At 33.9% G+C, this 20154-nt stretch overlaps 3 protein-coding genes across 4 annotated transcripts; 2 read left to right on the top strand and 1 right to left on the bottom strand.

Moving 5' to 3' along the window:
* Positions 1-3729: 3729 nt before the first annotated feature.
* LOC105204909 (respirasome Complex Assembly Factor 1) lies at positions 3730-6345 on the top strand. Its single transcript, XM_011174187.3, has 4 exons — positions 3730-4153; positions 5384-5487; positions 5617-5746; positions 6103-6345. Exons 1-4 carry the CDS (start codon positions 4025-4027, stop codon positions 6142-6144), a joined length of 405 nt encoding a protein of 134 aa, XP_011172489.1. The 5' UTR covers positions 3730-4024; the 3' UTR covers positions 6145-6345.
* Positions 6346-6521: 176 nt separating this feature from the next.
* Positions 6522-14108, bottom strand: LOC105204908 (EKC/KEOPS complex subunit Tp53rk). 2 transcript variants are annotated; one of them, XM_011174186.3, is made up of 4 exons: positions 13830-14108; positions 8845-9076; positions 7978-8250; positions 6522-6905 (listed from the first exon to the last, which is right to left on the bottom strand). In XM_011174186.3, the coding sequence occupies exons 2-4, from the start codon at positions 9029-9031 to the stop codon at positions 6658-6660; spliced, it is 708 nt and encodes a 235-aa protein (XP_011172488.1). In that variant the 5' UTR covers positions 9032-9076; positions 13830-14108; the 3' UTR covers positions 6522-6657. The 2 variants fall into 2 exon arrangements, with proteins under 2 accessions (XP_011172488.1, XP_025994744.1); XM_026138959.2 differs by lacking the exon at positions 13830-14108 and adding an exon at positions 10046-10169.
* LOC105204907 lies at positions 10628-19978 on the top strand. The gene is made up of 2 exons (XM_011174185.3): positions 10628-10845; positions 17612-19978. The coding sequence occupies exons 1-2, from the start codon at positions 10695-10697 to the stop codon at positions 18343-18345; spliced, it is 885 nt and encodes a 294-aa protein (XP_011172487.1). The 5' UTR covers positions 10628-10694; the 3' UTR covers positions 18346-19978.
* Positions 19979-20154: the final 176 nt, after the last annotated feature.

The following is a 20154-nucleotide window of genomic DNA, read 5'->3' as shown; positions in this document are numbered from 1 at the left end:
GCAACCAATTGCTGATTAGGATTTTTCTTGTAGTCTCTAACAGAAATGCTAAACAAATTTACGATTGGTTTTTGTAATTTACGTGTCTCGGAAAGTACATACACCCAAGGACTTTGATTCTGTCCATGGGGAAATTTTCTAAACTGAGAAGTCGCTATCTTTCTACATATTTACAATTTATGATTAACGTAACGACCAATAAGCTCTAGTCGTTACATTAACGGGCCTCGCCCATGAAATACATAACATAACATAAGCACAACATAAAACCAATGGGCCAATGAGCATCCAGCATAAAATCGCCATTTTGATTTACATAAGATTCCCATTGGTCCAGAGACCTTATGCTACGCTTATGCTTTGTTATGCATTTCATGTGCGACAGGCTTAATCATAACCTGCGAGTATGTAGAAAGTGGTGACTTCTCAGTTTAGAAAATTTCCCCATGGACAGAATCAAATTCCATGAGTGTATCCGTTTGTTTTCTGTTCCTGAACTCTCTAAATAAGTGTACACTTAAAATGAAATAGATAGATGTTTCAAAGTTAGCGAAAGCAAGAAGGAACGTTCCAGTGCAGTCTAGTGCAGGAATAGAAAACAAGCCTTATGTTTCATGTGGAACCATGGTGGAAGTATTACATGGTGTGTGCAAAATCCGCAAACCACGCCCCTTTTTCGCTTCGGATACCGCTCAGACCCCAGGTATACCAACTTCGAAAAATTAAATGTTTGATAATATCAGGTTACTACAACTGTTATGATTGCATCTTTGTCCCACTCTGCTATATGTTCGTTGTGTCCTTTTCTCTGAAAGAATTGCAGTTTGTACCGTTTGTAGTACGCGTGATTTCGAAAGACGTACGTAATTCGAGAGATTTTATGTGAAATTTAGTGAAGATGGTGCGTCGGTGCATTGTAAAATAAATAAGAAGCAATACTTAAAAAATGATGAAAGGAGAAAAAATAAAAAAATGAAAAAATTATTTCCAACAAAAACATAATTTTTGCAACAAAAAATAAACATAGACCAACTTTTGGTGACTTAGTTAACGATTTGCGAAAATTTTTAAAGAAAGACTGATCCTGCTTCCTTTAGAGTGTTATTATCTCAACAAGACTGCATCGACTTTCGTGGTAGATGAGCAACCTATACAAGTCAAACTTCCACAAAAATTAATCAAAGTTTATAAAATATCAATTTTACATTTACTCGCGGCATTTTGTGCAGATCGAGTAAAACGATCGCGGCTTTTGAAGCGGAACGATCTTAAGAATTTTATACATTACTCGCGGCATTTTATGCGGATTGAGTAAAAAAATCGCGACTTTTCAAACGGAGCGATCTAGGAAAAGCACTATATATAGTGCAGTTCGCGGCCTTATGGCGGATCGAACTAATTTGGGAGATAATTAACTGAGAATTCTTTAAAATTAAATTTTTGTATTTGTTTTTTCTTTTTATATATTGAAAGAGACCTTCAAAGAGTCATTTTATTGCATTTTATGTAATTTTATTTGAAGCCTTTCCAGTTTAATTTATGTTAATATATGAACAAACTTCTTCAATTATTGTAAAATATTAAAAAATATTACTTACATGCAAATCACACTCTTCCTTCTGTTCGAGGCTCTCGTACGATATTCACGTATGCGATAAAAAAAGACCGAGAGAATACAACATGATGTGCGTGCAATGAAGACAACTACATTCAGTTGTAACAACTTTGTGGAGTTAAATAAGATTGGTACACCTGGGGTCTGAACGGTCAGAAAACAAGCGAGAGGGCAAAGAATTAGAGAGAGATGCTTGCAAACTGCACACACCATGTTACTTCCACCATGTGTGGAACTGATACTCTGCACACTAGTATGTGTGAATCATCTATGTGCGAATCTAACCTGTGCGGGCATACATTCCTGTTAATTGTAATTTTTAAAAATTTATGTATTTAGAACGAAATAAATATATGTTAAGCATTTAAGAAAAAGAAAACATTTTACATGCAAGAAATTCAAGCAACACGGACATATCTATTAATGTACACCCAAGGACTTTGATTCTGTCCATGGGGAAATTTTCCAAACTGAGAAGTCGCTATCTTTCTACATACTTACAGTTCATAATTAACGTAACGACCAATAAGCTCTAGTCGTTTTATTAATCATGAACTGCGAGTATGTAGAAAGTGGTGACTTCTCAGTTTGAAAAATTTTCCCATGGACAGAATCAAAGTCCTTGGGTGTACAACTATAACCTTAAAATTTTGTATCAATATATCGCAAGAAGGTTAGATATGACAGAATGTTATTACAGAATAGCTATTATAAATAATAAATTTGATATAAAACTGTTTCTTAATTTATCCTGATTTCATTATGCATCTTTCAAGGCAAGTTACGCTTACACAAGTTACGCCCCATGTGACGGCACCCAGGGTGCACGGGGGTGACACTGCTTTTACTTCGTTATGCTTTTACGCGTCCCTCGAATGTCTCCCTACGATCAAAAAATCCGCAAGAGGCACTAGTTCCTACCTGCATCCTTTGGCTCAATGCACACAGGACGCGTCAACGCGTTACGCATGGCGAATAGCCAATCATTCTTTTGCTTTCTTATTTTTTGTCATAAAAACAAAAAAATGATTGGCTATTCGCCACGCGTAACGCGTTGACGCGTCCTGTGTGCATTGAGCCTTTGATTTGACCGATTTGGCTGACGCATAGACTCAATGCACACAGGACGCGTCAACGCGTTACGCGTGGCAAATAGCCAATCATTTTTTCGTTTTTATGACAAGAAATAAGAAAGCAAAAGAATGATTGGCTATTCGCCACGCGTAACGCGTTGACGCGTCCTGTGTGCTTTGAGCTATAGACCTGCTAAACATTAAAACGATTAAAACTGTTAGAAAGCTTTATTCGGTCTTATAAGATTAAATTGTGTTTTTTGAACCCGCATTTTCTAGTAAAACAATAACTTTCAAATCGGTTGTAAGCGTTGTAAGGATGCAGGTCAACTTATGCGCCACCAAGCGGCTTAATGTTCCCGTGAGACAAAATCTAGATGCGTAAGGCTCAATGCACACAGGACGCGTCAACGCGTTACGCGTGGCAAATAGCCAATCATTTTTTCGTTTTTATGACAAGAAATAAGAAAGCAAAAGAATGATTGGCTATTCGCCACGCGTAACGCGTTGACGCGTCCTGTGTGCATTGAGCCTCAATTTTAGCAGTGTCACCCCCGTGCAATCGTATCATTCTGCAAACAGCTGTGGTCACAATATGGCTGCTCGCTTAGCCAATCAAGTATCAATTAGATTACCAATCAGAGCTTCGGACATCAATGTCGCTTCTCTCTTTATATAGGACTCTATATCAGACTATGCATTGAAAAGATTGAAGATTAAAGATTGAGCTTTGGCCAATCAAAATAAAAGGAGTTAAAATTTCCTTGTTTTGATTGGTCAAATTTCAATCTTTAATCTTCAATCTCAATCTTTAATGCGTAGTTTGATACGGGCTTTACAGAATCCCGCTACATCATACTCTATCGTCTGTATACTCATTCGCTGGGTGAGAAATCTGAATCAGAGAGGAACCTGGCCAATCACGCTTCGATTTTAGGTGAGACGCTTCAAGGTCTATTTTTACATCGGTAAGATCCATTTTTTCGTGGTTCTCAGCGGTACTATGCGTTAGTTAGATAAAAACGGCTATTGTCTATCTTTATCTAATTAACGCATAGCACCGCTGAGAACCATAAAAAAAAGGACCTACCAACGTAAAAATGGACCTTGGAGCGTCTCACCTAAAATCGAAGCGTGACCGCCAGTGATCGCTCTCAGATTCCTCTCTGTCTGAACACACCCTTGAATTTGCTGGCTCTCTGGCTGGCCCTGGGGGAATGGGGGATACCCTTTGCTCCGGATACACGTTGTATCAGTTGTATGTTGTATACGCATTGTATCAACAACAGGCTTCTCGCGTACTGATGCGGCGATGCTCGCGTAATCGGCGTAATCGATGATCACGTTGAAACTGCAGCCTTCCAATATGTCACGCACGAGGACGGAGAGAAACGGGAATGGGGCCAAGTGCGAGGTTAGCGTATGGACACGTGCGATCACTGCAAACTCCGAATGGCCGGATAAGGTAAACATAACCTTCGAGTCACACTATACTATTTTGTCCTATCGGGGGAGAGAAATTAAGGGAATTATCTTTTTTGTAGCGACGTTTCTGTAGCCTTCTTCTTTGCTAATGCATTGAATCATATTAATGTGAACATCTATTTCTATAACATTTTCTGCAATTACAAATGTTGACAACAGATTGTGTAATCACAAATTAGTGGGAAGCAGCTTATTATTGCCACTTTTGTAGCATATTTCTATAGCATATGCAACAATCAATGTTGGCAAAATATAAAATAGAGTGGTAATTAACAGTAAACAGATATTGAAAATAATGATGAAAAATTCCAAGCAATTTTGCTATTGTAAATAGTGTTACTGATTAGCATCTGATGATCAAAATATATGAGACTGGCATTGTACAATGAACAAATCTATTGAATGTATTAATGACAGATTGATACCAAAATTCAAAAGATATCTTCATTAACATTACGTATATACGACGAATATGTAGCACTGTTTACATTTCATAAATAAAAAAAATTGTACACAATGTAATAAAGACATAACAGATTTTTTACTTATTAATGAAATGATTTTGAAGGTAAGTATTCAAAATTGGGTTCAAAGATAAACATAAATGAGATGCAATTTTTATACAATTTTTTAATTCTGCAAAAATTAATATAAGGACTTGGTATTAATTTATCTTCACTTTTAAAGATAAATTTGGTTTGCATTTGACACCATTTTGTCAGTGTATTTAATGACAGATCTGATCTGCATTTGGTATGAACTTGAAAGATGTTTTATAATAAATAGATCTGCTCAGAATTTGTTGTTAAATTGCTGTCACTTGCTATTATCAAATCTATTCTGGTGTTGTCAATTTGATTGTGGAATATTCCTTAGATTTAGCTTACATTGGAGTATTTTCAACATCCCTAAAATGTTTGCTCAAAACTTAAGTATCTTTCAATATTAAAATTATTCTGCTGGAAGAATGATATAACATTGTACTATTGATTATTCCAATATTGTATAACTTTATTCCAACAAGAGTAAAATCTGTATTAAAGATAACGAGCCAATATTGTATTAATAAGTACATTTTCTAGATGTTCATATTATTTTGCTTATACTCTGTGTATGTATATTATATTTATTTCATTTGAAGCACAAATATACATTAATTCAGCTATAAAGCACAAACCTTTTATCTTTTTCTTACTTTGTCATATCACAGGAAGAATTTCTTGACGTGATATACTGGGCAAGACAGGCAATCGGTATTATTGTCGGCATAGGATGGGGCCTTATACCATTGAAAGGTTTTATAGCTCTATTATTGTAAGTAGACACCAATCGACATTTTGCTTATTTGTTATAATTTTTTTTAAATCAATTTTGCGATACGTGCATTCCAAATTGTAAAAATATCATAATTGATTATAGTCACAATTGATGTTTGTGTTTCAGATTCGTAGTAGTCAATGCGGGAATTACATATTTATACTTTAGCAGTTTCCAACAAATTGACGAGGAAGAATATGGTGGTATGTGGGAATTGACGAAAGAGGGATTTATGACCTCTTTTGCTGGTTTTTTGGTGAGTGTAACAAGATTTAATTTTTTAAAACAATTGATATTCGCATTTTTTTCGATTATATACCAAAACTCTAGAGTACTGTAAAAACTTGTAGTAAATGTATTTTTTTTTACAATTGTACACAATTTTAAGTTATATAATCTTATTTTTCAAATTTTGGCCTTCAAAATAAATAAATCGTTCAATCACGTTAACTTTAAACAAAGATACATTAATTTTTAAAACATTGTTGGGTACACTGGATTCACAAATATCAGTTGAGAAAATTTTGAAGCAAATACCAATTAGTGTTAATGGATCTTTGTTTTTTTTTTTACTCTTTCACACTGTACTTTATTTCTGTTGTTTGTTAACAGGTGACTTGGATTATTATATACTCGGGATTGCATTTCGACTGATTTATATGACAGATATGATAAAAACATGATAAAGAGCAATAGCTTTTTCATACGAATCATTGTCGCTGCCAAATTCATTAACGTATGCAATAGTCATTCCTTCGCAATAGATATCGTATACTAACTTCTCATATACTGTTATATATTGTTACATATAAATATGATTTATCTGTATAAAGAATATCTTTTTACTTTCTTAAACTACGGCCGGTATTCATAATCCAATCTTGCATTTCAGATGATCTCGATATTATTTCATTGGAATCTCAAGATCGCCTCTGATCAGACTTAAGACAATTTCAAACAAGATTGGATCGTGTAAATACTGGGCTATGCATCTCAATTCTAACTACTTGAATCGCAATCAAACTTACAAGTTTGTTTTGTTCGCACTCGCGCGTGTTTATTTACAACTTATATTTAACAAAACTCGGCGTAAGGCTCATAATGCTATAAAAATACGCTTCGTATTTTCTTCAGAATTTCACAGAATTGTCGATTTGCTTTCGCTGCTTAACCTATCATCAAGCGCTTGCGTCCTCGCGCTTGCACTTGCTTGTATTTAGCGAGCACTTGCTCGCATTGGTTTTTATTTTGATAATGCCGTTGATAATGATGAAAAATGCGGGAGAACAACGTTGGTACTTCGGAATGTGCACTAAGCAGAGATCGCTCGAGAACATATAGATCGACGGCTTTATCCTCCAGCGTAGAATCCACTCGAGCTAGTCCGAAGTCTATCATTACGAATTGTGTCTCGGCTGTGGAGGAATGATATTATGATATAACGAGATAACAACAGAATCGTCTGTAAATAGATATTTTACACGAAGAGAAATTTTTTTATCTTATCTGAATTTATCATGGTAGTTATGAATAGATTTAAAAGAATTTTAGTATATTTATATATTTTACTAAAATTATAGTTATACTTTATAGTTAAGTTATAATTTACTAAAATATTAATCAAATCTAGTAAAATTTTGGTAAAATGTAACTATTTAACTAAATTTTATTAAAATTTTACTAAAAGTATAGTACAATTTTTTGAAAACCATGTCGAATAATTTTGAAAGTAAATTTTACTGAATATGAAACAAGAATACATGATGCATCATGTATGAAATAGAACGCATCCAAGGAAAGTTAGTATCTCAAGTGCCCCCCCCCCTCCCCTCCCCCGACATCTTTACTACTATTGATAGCAACCACTAACAGATTAATTATCAGATAGCTTTTTTAATTAATTAAAAATGCGTTTATTTACTTAATAAACGTAAATAATGTGTTTACTTGCTTTTACAAGCAATACAATTTTTCGCGTTTAAACCTATTTCTACTGTAGCAAAAAATGTTGACTATAAAAGTTTCACCACTTTAATTGTTCCTCTTTTGTTTTTCGCCCGGGCAGTCGAGATAGTATATACAGTTTATAGTTTTTTGTCTTTATAAACAAATTTTCGATTCAACATTTTTATCTGTAAAGAGGAAGTAGTATTGTACTGCTAAATTGATGTCCTTGCTAATACGGCGCCCGGAGCAGATCCCTCTTAGGCTATTGCAAACAAATGTTGGAATTTTACTTTTAGATTGCGTAGAACAATATCATCGGTTATACTTTGTTTTGGACATATGCCGATAATTATGGTAAAGTTTATTCATTTGTCGCATTCGTGATTTAGGGATCGATTCTGTAACCTTAACGATGTCGTCATGGTATTGTTGTCCAGATTGTTTGTATCACGTAATAGCTGCGCCTATGATACCATAACAACATTGTTAAGGTTACAGAATCGACCCCGTATTTATGTGGAATGTCGTTACGTTCACTACCTTCAGATTGATCGTTGTAGGCTGGTTCGTTCGAATTGTTCTTCAGCAATACATTCGACGTGGTCAGATCGCCGTGGATAATGTGCCTTAAGTGCAGTCTAGCTATTAGCGTGCCTAGCCCGCGTCCTATGAAGTTTAGCAAGTGATCCACGTTTGTCTTTCCTGAGATGTTTTCGTCTATAAAGGTTTTCAGTATTGTGGCGTTCTCCACATATTCCATATAGATTCTGCGTCGTTCCAGGTCTACCAAGTACAAGGTTGGCGTCGCTACTCCTTGGGAATAGAAAGGGACACATTATGCACAGGATGATTTTTAAGTTCTAAAAGATTTTAAAGTGTAATTTTTCACATTCAAGACGAAAACTTCAAATAACTGTACTGTCCGAAATAATTATCTTTAAAGATATAGGATGTTACAGTCTTCAAAAGAAAAATCTTTGATTTATGACTTTTTTTTTAAATGATAAAGAAACTTTTTTGTGCCGAATTGTTTTGTTTATCATAAAAAAATTTCAAACTTGAAAAAATCATTCTTAAGTTCACTCCTGATTGAATAAAAAATAATATATGAATAATGTATAAAAAGCCTTATTTTTGAAACATATACAAAGTTTCATCAAAATAATCCAATTGGTTTTCGACATCTTTAGAAAAAAAATCTAAGTTTGTTCTTCAACTTTACTCTGTATCTTTAAAATTCAACCGTTTCAGATATATGGTCATATAAAGTTTTTACCTTGAATTAATGTGAAGAATCATTTCTTTAAATTTTTTAGAATACTTAACAGTCATAAATATATATTACGCGAATGAAATCAACGAATACGAGTCCATATTCCTTCCGTGTACTCGGATGCGTGTTTTTACCTGCGGATTTTGCTCGAATAATGGCGCGAGCCTCGGCTCTGATGCGATCTTTGGTGATGTGAGTGTCCAACTCCGGGTGTCGGTAGTTCTTTACGAATCTCTCCTTCATCAGGCACGCCTTTCCTAGATAGAGTCCTTTATAGAGACGCGCCTCTGCGCCTTGTGCTATCAGCTCCGAATCCTTCATTATTATTACCAGGAATACGCTGCGTTGACTGAAGCGACTGGAATACTACACGAATATTGTGTTGGTAAATGTTTCGCTTCTATTTGCATCGCTACAACGAATCCTACATGAGAGAAAAAACAACTACACCTATCGAAGTGGGTGCATTCTGATTTTTTGCGAACTTGGTATAAATGTACCCAGATAGCAATATGTCTGTATTGTTGCTGGCATGCTGCTTGCATCATAATAATATACATTTGCCAGTAAAATTGCGGCGACTGAATCCGCATTTGTTAACAAATTGTCACTACGATATGACACATAACTTTTGATAGCAACTTGTCAGCGATTTGTCGGCAAGTTTGAAATTGTTATCGTCAAAATTTACCATTTTGTTGCCATAACTATAGAGTTCATACAATGTCTGCCATATTGTCAATAACACGAGGTAATTTTCATACTGCTGTCTTGCTATTAAACGGCTGGCAATATGTATATATGTATTGTTGTCTGCGTGTTGCTTGAATTCAAAATCGTTGCAGACAAAATGTATGACGAGTTGCCAGCATCAACGATCACAGATTTGAGCAGCTTGGCTGAGACGCGCTTTGCTATCTGGGTAGAACTATGAAAAATATTTCACCTACATCTTTTCATTTTTGCCCACATAAGGTTTCAGGGGCAGTTACTATTCCTTTAATTTTCACTCTTACATTTACAAGTACATTTACAAGAACAGTAATATGTAAAAAATGAAATTAATATCAGCAAATAGGAGTTTTTGCATTGCTAATTACGCATGTGAAATCAGAATTGTTCTTTATGTATTACTGTCCTACTTATGATGTAAAGATAAAGAGTGAAGGCGATATAACAGTAACTGCCTTTAATAAAACCGCACTCATAATAGGAAAAGATGAAAAAGCAGGTGACATATTTTTCGTAGTTCTACATTTGTGCTAAATTTAAATGAAACCGAAGTGTACCCACTTGAATACGTTTACTGTGAGTTTAAGGGAGGGAGGTTCTTACTTCGCGAAATTCTTCGTTATCGCGAAACGATAGCGGGTAACGTGTACGCGCATGTCCAATCAATTGGATGCGCAAATATTGCATTCGCGCGTTACATTCGCGAAAATAGATGTAGGTACTTATGACGATCTACAGACCGAGTCTCGAGGATCCGCGAATAAAAGATTGTCCTGTCTTAAAGCGAGGTACATGCGCGTATCGAAGAAATTAAACGTGTAGATATTTCATCACTGATTCGCGCTAGCAGGTTTTATCCTCGTTCGTATGTAAACACGCGGAAGGACAAGGGGCGAATGAGAGATATCGGCCCTTCGGTTGTCCGATTCGCTTGCGCGAGAGGCGAGGCGAAACGTTAAGGGCGAGGCCGCGGGCGGAGAGGCCGAGGACGAGGGCGGCGAGGAGGTAAGGTACTCGGGAGAGCGTGGCCGCTAGCGCTAGCGAGGCGAGACGAGGGCGAAACGCGAATCGATCGTCACCCGCCAGCGTCCTGCGCGCTAATCGCTATCCCGGCGCTAGTATTCGCCCGTACTTTGTTCCCGTCGGTCTGCCACTCGCCGAGCTGTTGCGAGAGCTTCCCCATTTGTGGGGGTGGTGCGAGTTGGCGAGAAGAAGAAGAAGAAGAAGACAACGACGAGGAGACGAGAGAAGCATGAGGGACGAAGTGAAAATGGACGCGAATCGGCTAATCGCCGAGGTTTACAAGCGGCCAGCGCTCTGGAATCAGAGGCACATCTCTTATCACAATCGCGAGGTGACCAACCGCGTCTGGATGGAGATCGCGGCGATATTCAATCTGCCCAGTACGTGTCGTAATAAACAACCCCCGTGACCCGGCGCCGCGGTGGTACCGCGGGACCGAGGCCCCATGAAATCGCTCGCATGCTCGCTGCGACGCAACGCGTTGCCCGCCAGGTGCCCCGCCGTCCTTCGCCCATGCGTCGTCTCTACTCGCGCAATCGTTTCTCTCCTCCGACGAGGATCGAGAGCGTCGCGACCGCGATAATACCGAGTCCGACGGCGAGTCGCCAGGTCGGGAAGAACGTGGCGATCGCTTGTCTTCTCATTAATGATAGAGATGTGCGAACTATTCGAATCGAATCGTTTGGACTTCAATTTCTACGAACCAAATTTGAACTATTCGAAAATTTCAAATCCAAGAGATCTTGGAGTCACACATATTGACATTTTCTTATTTAAAATGATTTTCTAACATATAATCGATGTTTTTCTTACACAGAAATTTTTTATTATCTATATAGTAAAATTTAATCTAATAATAGTAATAATAATAATAATGTTAATTAAAAGTTATGTTTTAACGATTCTACATAGTTCGATTTGGTTTCGAATAAAGAAAAATGAAATTCGATCAGATTCGATTTGATCAAAAAACTTGAGATAGCTCTCATTTCTAATAGATGATTTATAAAAACTTGAAATCGCCTATTCTATATAAATCAGTTGTCTCCGGGAAATGTAATGTTAAAATCCGTACTTTTGTTTTAAACGATACGCAAATACACGCACGCTCGTAACAAATAAATAATGTCTTTCTCATTCGCGTAAAAATATTTATAAAAGATGGATTCATCTTCAGCGTTTTCGATAATCCTTTCTTTAAGATAGAGAGAATTTATATTAAAAAAATTACCGAAGACATAAAAGATACCATAAGTACCCATATAGTCGCTTTAATATCTAGAAAAGTCCTTCGATGTAATTTTTCAAAGTTTTATACTCAAGTTTGCCGAGAAAATACAGAGAAAAATTATCGCGCACGCGTTCAAGTAATGCATCCTTCCTTCAACATCAAGGATCGACTGAAGTGACGGGTCAACTCGTTTATACCTCGTTTGCACCTCATTCGTGATGCAAATACATATCTCTAATCTCTATCATGTTTTGTCTCGCATTTTGCTGTAAGTCTCTTTTTTGCTTATGTTGTATGAAACTGTGAAACTCGCTAGCTGAATCTTGCAATTTGATTCTCTTAAAACATTACAATAAATAAAATTATCTCCATTGCATTATAATACAGTTCGAGTGAGATATTAGAATAAATTTTTGTTTCTTTTTTTTCAAAAATCACTTTACAGTAAGTAGTAAGTTGCACGAGATTCTCCTAATTAAGAATATTGCAATAATAAATGCGATTTTTTTTGTTTTATCTGAAATTTGGGTGAACAAAAATTCATCTTCGACAGATATTTCCATATTATAGTATAGAATATTTAGAGTCGTAAGGTTAATTAGATATTGATAAGTGAGCGAAATGATCGGAAGAATGACGCAGTTGTGGGGTTGCGATAAATGCTAGCGAAACGGAAGATCCCGAGTTCAAATCGACTTCTTTATTCTTCCCTCGCTTACAAATTCAGAAGTGGGAGATTTTGGATGCTTGTTTGAGACGATCTCTGAAATGTTTTACGTGTGCAAAAGGTAAAAACTTTCTGAAATACGCAAGTCTGTAATGTTTTCTATCTTCTAAATTAAAAAAATGTTTATCTAATTTTTTCATGTATTTATATTAAAGATATAAAATAGTTTTTTTACTTTTAGTAGAAAAGAATATTGGCGGAAAACACGTTTTTTTCATAGAAAAAAAATACAAATTTGGTTTTTTTTTTTTGGTAAGTACTTATGGTGACATGATAAGACAAGTCATGAATAAGTCGTAAACAATACTCAATTGTTTTAAACGAAAATCTGTACTATTAATAGAGCTACTTATCCAATCTAACTTTTTTTTTATACTTTAGTGTCTTAAGTAACATATTTCAATATAGCAAGTTTTTTTTAATTTATCGATTAATTAATTGCATTATGCACAAATGCAGTTTTTTTACAAAGCAACGTTGTATAATGTGATTGATCAATTTGATGAATTAAAAAACTCGTCTCATATTTTAGAATGCTGAAATGTAAAGTTCGGGACGAAAGCCCGTAGAAGTTAGTTGTTTATTCAAATATATTTGAAGTACTGGAAAAAATCTCAAGTTAAATGTATTTTTTGTAGTAAAGAATTTGTAAATAATGGCTCGCGTAAGATTCAATGAAAAATGATTTATTGAATCGACATTGAAACGATATCAGTTTGATGATTTTAACGTCGAATGTTGATTCGACATTGATTCCATTAATTTTCACTGGTTCCATGTTAAAACATATATAGAATGTTTATAAAATTTATTAAATTCTTTTTATGAAAAGTTTACCTAATTAAAAATTGTAATTACGTAACAATATAGTGTCAATTTTAATGTAATCTACATTTAAAATAATAGTAATTCAAATCTACCATTTAAAAAATAAAAAATTAACTATATAAATATCATTATAAATATCCGAAAAAATATTTTGAAAGATTTCTTTTTTTTTTCGAAATAAAACAACCGTATTTTATGAAAAAAAAATTTGGTTTTTTCTATTTACATCTCTAATTTATATAAATATCATATGATGAAAAAGTGTTTCTTACGTATCACGTTGGTGTTTAAAATACGAACTAATGAAAATGATAAACGAAACAAATGGTGATCAATTCACATTTATTGTCAAAATTACCCAATTGTTTTTTGAAATATATAAAATCGTAATTACGTTCTTAATTTAACATTACTTGAGCTTTTACATTCTTGACTCGATACGACGCGAATCGTTTGATGCTTTGACATAACGCGCGTTACGACCTAACCTCAACCTTTGCTGTGCAAACCGGTGCGAAGTACGTCGACAGCGGCAACTTCGCATCGGTGCCACTCCATATTGCGAAAATGCATTTTACCTGCAGATAACCTGGTGCACGATGATCGAATGAAATCCTCCGTCGTGTCCCTATCGTAATCCTAATTGAATCACGAGCCGTAAACCCACAAACGGATACATACGAGCGGCATGAAGTGGCACCAAGTGGCACGAATTGTCCGGCTGAGATCGCATGCGCAGAGATGTATGGAGATTGCGGAGATGCGCGCGCGCGCGCGAATGTAGTCAAATGTAGTCAATATTGCGGTTCCATCGTATCGTATGTATTATCAAATTTCCGATGACACAAGTGCCAGATATTGCAGTATTTTCACGTGAGAGAAAACATATACCTTGGTGAAAAAAAATTCTCATAATATTTTATAATATTTTTAGAAGCTTTTTATATTATAAATTTTTTCTGAAACAAAAATTTTACAAAGTTGTAAGATTTTAGTAAATTGAAAAATGCGATACTTTTCAATTGTAGAACTTTTATTTAAAGAGATAGATAAATAATACATTTTTGTTTTGAAAATATGTATTTATACTTAAAAAAAATAAGGCCGGTATTTATAGTCGATTCTTCTTTCAAGGTCGTCTTAAGTAACGTCTTAAGATGCTAATACAGTTTTCTGATTGGTTGATGGCATCTTAAAGTGATACTTAAGACGATCTTAAATATAAGAATTGATTATGAATACCGGCCTATGACACAAAATTAAAAATATGCATAATATGAGCATAAATAAATAGCGTTCACTCTAAATAAATATGTATACCTGACAAGTACTACATAATAGCCACGATTTAAACGTGATATAATATTTGAAAATAAAAGGTAAGCAATTATTTTTTTTACATTTGTTATTTTAGGACAATGGAGAGAAATTTTAAAAAATTTTATTTTTCGTGAAACTGCATACATTTCATTTTAAAAATTACGTTTTTTTGAAAATTTTGTTATAATTTCGGAAAAAATTATCGAGAAAAAACTTTTTAAATATAATTATATGCAATGTATCTATCAAATATATCCATCTAAATATATATAATATGTAATAAAATATATATCATATACATTGTGTACGTGTTTTTAATATACTATATATATTTGCTTATATATTATATACACATTTATATATCTATATATTTGATATTTAATTATATATAATTATACATGAGAAATCTTTTTACGGGTCTCTGTAATTCGAATATTATTTTTAAAATATTGCTTTAAAATTTCAAATTAATCGGATAAACCATGTTTATGTCATCACGACTATTATTTTAAAAAATCTTTTGAAAAAAAAACTATTTAAAGTTTAATAACACTTTTCCAATGTAATTTTGCATCTTAATTTTTTTAACAAATATACATTTTTTCAAAACAGAAACACAATGTGTGGATTTATTAAAAAAATTAAGATGCAAAATTGTATTGGAAAAAAGTTATTAAACTTTGAATGGTTTTCTTCAAAAAAATGTTTCAAAGTGATAATTGTGATTAAATAAAAGTTTTACTTAATATTCTATTGAAAAATATTGTTTTTTATTTGTTAGAGTTCTATAATTCTCAGTTAAAAAAATCTATGTTGATTTTAAACAAAACATGTTACCAATTTTTGATGAGAAAAAGGAAATAAATCGCATACAAAGTCTGAAATAGCTGATGATGTTGGCAAATTGTCGTCAAAATAAGACAAAACCTTGGCATGTTATCAGATTAGCGACAGAAATCGAGCAAGATTTGCAGCTCGCGTTCGTTTTCTACTGCTATAGTCTATCGTCAGATTGCTTACACGCACGGATCTTGCCCAATCTGCTGACATATTAGCACTTTGTCGACAGATCCTGAGCTTAACGCAGATCAAATGGCTATGATTTTGTCAAATCTGAATCGAATTTGTTACCAATCTGTGCACAGATTGCATATTCAATGTAATAAATATATAATTTTGTATCTAGAATTTATAATTAAAAAACAATTTGATGAATAGTATAATCGTTGTGTTGTCAATTTAATATATTGATTATTAATCTATTGTATAAAATATAAATGGGTGATATATCATCTTTTTTTTCTGTTAAAAATTTTAATTTGTAATTTGAAGATGTTTTATTTCCTATCCGTGCGCATGCGATATTTCTTTTCTCAAGCATGAAAAATTTGCATGAAGTATATTCTTTTATAATAATTTATAGAAGAAAGTCGCCAATGTTGGTATAGACCTTAGTGGCCTCCATATTTCTCGAAAACTAAATATTGCATTGTATTAATACTGATAAAAATATGATCTGTTTATTGTTAGATAATTAAAGAAGTGAAATCTCATAATTCATATTATTTATTTATAGCTTTTCTTCTATAACGTCCGCTAAAAAGCGAGAATAAAATAATTTATATTCTTTCTAAATTTCATAGTTTAAATAAGAGTTAGTATATTATTGATATATTAGGTCATTTTTTAGGTTTGTAGTTTCCTAAAACTGTTTGGTCTATTTTTTTCTCTTTTATATTTTTCTTGTAGTGCGATTTGAAATATAAAATCGTTCTGCAGCGTAAATCTGGTACGTTTCTTTGTAATAATACCTACACAATAACTGTGAAATTTTCAACTACAATGTTGACAGATATTTTATGAATTTATTCACATTTTCTTTAATATCTTAAAGTAAGAAAAATATAGCGTCGGATCTATATACATATACACTATAATAAGATGTAAAAAAAAAAAAACGTGAACAAAGTTCAATTTTAATCTATTATTTTATAAACTTTGTTGTCTAATACATAAAAACATATGTTGCTACTTTATTTCGTGTATCAATTTATTTTATAGTTAAGTTTTTCCTTACAGGCCCTTGTCTGAACTTTGCCGTTGCTGCCTGCCATACTCAATTCTTTAGACGTTTTTTTGGATTATATAGCGAAACATTATAATTAATAGAAAATACAAAACAGTATTATAAAAATTGCTACTATACCATTAATAGAAAATATTTTCTAGTTTGTGCCCGTGTTCTTTTTTTAAGTTTTATTTTAGTTCTTGTCTAAGAAATAAGAAAAACAAAGTAATATGTCTGTATTGGTAACTTTCTCGTATACATACAATATGAATTTTGAAATATTCTAAAATTTTTTATTCTATATAATTTAGAGAAAAAACCTGAAAAATGTATTGTTATTACTTGAAATAACAAGAATATATTTTTCTTGATAAAACTATTCAAAACTTCTTCACGTAAGCAAGTTAATGCTATGTAATCTCACTTCAATATTTATATTTTCCAAGTAAAAATATTCTCGCAATGAGAATGTTCTTTTTTCCGTGCACTGCGTTGGTTACCGACATGAAATGCGTTAAATAAATTGCGTATTCAAAAATTAAAATTGCTTTTTGCAGAAATATGCGTCTCCACGATTGTCAAGCCTGATTTGTAGATCTGGAAATGTGTTAGAAAAAAGTATCATTGTAATTGTTGTAAAATTCTTTAGTACGATTGGTTTAGATCTAACAGGAACTAAGAGCAAGAACTAATCATATATTACAAAAATTTTACAAAGAACTTGCAACTTGCAAAGCTGTTTTTTTTCTGTTGAATGCAACCAATACAAAAGAGAATGGATGTTTATTTACATTAGAACTAACAATAAGTAGAATGTATTTATACACAAACGCGTTATTAAACTCTGCAGTAGCATTTTCTGCAAAACAGAATTTGTGGGTAACGGAAAGAGACGTGAATTAACTGATCTTTGAATGCTGACGATCTATCAAATCGCCATTTACAAAGCGAGCCTCCTCTGTCTGTTTACAGAACCGATGCTGAAAGCGAAGTGGAAGGGTCTGCGTGATACATTCCGCGCTGAGCTGAAAAAGGACCAGGTATACCGCAAGAGTAAATTCCATCGGAACCGGCCGGTATGGATTCATTTTAAGAGCCTACAGTTCCTCAAGGAACAAATGCTGCCACGGCCGCCGATCTGGGAGCGCAGCGTTCCGAAAACGGAAGACGATCTGCAACCGAGCGAAGGCGAGGGCGAGAATGGCATTCCGACTTCCGGTATTGATGGTGGCCTGGACGATCGGGACGCGATCGCCGATCATCTATTGTCGATGGCCGGCGACGGTAACGTTGGCCACCATCATCACCACCATCATCATCATCATCACCATCAACACAAGCTAGATGGTACGGGTGGCGATGGTCGGCGTGGCACAGTCGATGTGAAACGCGAGCCCGAGGAGGGCTTTGATAACCTGGAATTCCAAAATGTCAGCGATAACTTGGCGGAGAACGAGATGATGCTGCAAAACATCTCGCCCGAGCAGGTCCTAATGAGTGACAGCGACGGCGGTCTTGCCGGCGTCGACCCGCTCGACGGCAGCTGTCGCTTCGACGACAACTACTATTTCCTGATGAGCTTGCTGCCGCACATCCGCACCCTACCGGCCGACCGTAGGATGCTGCTCAGAATGCAAATGCAGGAACTCGTTTACAAGGAGGTCTACAAGAAGGCTGCCGATGGCGAGCAGACGGCAAAGACTTAACTGCCGCGTCACCGCATCAGGCCGGCTCTTGAGACTCCTCTTCTCCCGTTGCAATCATATAGTGTCGCGGGACGTCGGAAACGAGAAATCATACAAATTTGTGCTATACGTCGAAGTAAATTGGTTTGTTTCATATGCTATAATTCAGCTCGTGACTGCACGGAGGAAGCGAGAGCTTCGGAGTATTCACAATCGTCCTCGAGAAATAAAGAATCATTTATAATGATTATATAGGATTATACATTTGTATGATTCAAAAGAAATAGGTGAATTTTAAGAGAGTATTCGATCTATTCACAATAAGGATGGAAAAAAGTGAAATGGATCCGGAAACGCTTCCTTGCCGAGTTATAAATACTTTTTACTCATGACAGAAATTGCCAAGAAATTGTCGTTAAGGAAATTGATTTTCTTTCGCAGAATTGCACGTTTCGCGTTGACGTCCTGGACTATTAAAAATGTTAAAAAATAATTCTGAATAAAATAGTTCTAAATAGAACTGTTTCAAATTTTGTTACATAAAGCGATAATACAAGCGATTTCATTTAAATATAGAAAAAAATGTGACTCAAAATTTATCTTTTCCAGAATAAACATCTAGTAACAGTAAAAACACCAAGTGACATAATATCAATATTATAATTTCCTGCTCAACAATATAACTGTTACGTACATGTGTTATATTTATATTACTGCATGGAAAATTATAGTATTAACGTTAAGTTACTATTAGTTAGTTTATACTGGATTATTATTAATCCGTCAATCGATATAGCTACACTGTTTAACAAAAAAAAGATCTTTTTTTTAGTATATGAACGTTGGGTATTGATTTCGTTTATCAAATTATTATGTCACAATTGCAAAAATTTAGTATACTTTGGCATATTGTAATTAGGATATATGACGTACTGGTAAAATTTTATTGCAGTCAAAATTATGTTGTTAAAATTGCCAGTCCTAAAAAAATTTTTTTTTTTAAGAATTAAAAATCCCAACAGTACTTATACTTAATTTTGATTGCAACAAAATTTCTCTAATACATCACATATTGTAATTATATGCTAAAATCTAAAATAGATCTTTATTGCAACCGCAAATTTTTCCAATTAAATTGTGACTCGTGTGATAGAGCAATTTATTAGTAAAGAGAATTGTATCCAAAATACTACGGGAAACGAATGTCTTTGTTTCTGTACATTTTTTTAAAACAATATTATTAATTATTACAATATTTAAAAATTCTGCCATAAACAAAAAATTTCGGAAAGAAATCGACGTATATAATTTTTTCTATCCTCATTGATAATATAAATAGAATACGCTGCTTAAGGTTGGTCATCTATTTCCGAAACATTCTGTACAAATGAAAAATCTTTATTTCTCAAAGGACAACCACTAATTTTAAGAAGCAAGAATATTTTATTATTTATTCCTTCCATGCAACATCGATCGACGCAAGCTATAACAGAAACCGCAGTTGAAAGTAGAATTTAAAGTCATTGAATAAATGACTGAATTCCTCCTTGTATTCACGGATTGAAACGTAATTGTTGGTCACACGATCGAGGTTTAAAAAAAAAAACAAAAGAACCAACAGACTCTTTCTTCCGGATAAAAGAATTTTAAAAAGGGTAGTTTTTGTCTATACTGATACAATGTCAAGAGTGTGTCTGCACAGAGAGAATTTTCTCTTAAAATTTATCCTTGAAATTATAGTAATTGTTGGACAATATGGACATTGAATCATTTTATAATTTTAATAAAATTTAATAAAAGTTTACTAATTTTTTCAAACTTATGATAAAT

This window comes from Solenopsis invicta, chromosome 16, assembly GCF_016802725.1.
Source record: "Solenopsis invicta isolate M01_SB chromosome 16, UNIL_Sinv_3.0, whole genome shotgun sequence".
Classification (NCBI taxonomy): domain Eukaryota; kingdom Metazoa; phylum Arthropoda; class Insecta; order Hymenoptera; family Formicidae; genus Solenopsis; species Solenopsis invicta.
This window is presented reverse-complemented; position numbering and strand designations above follow the sequence as displayed.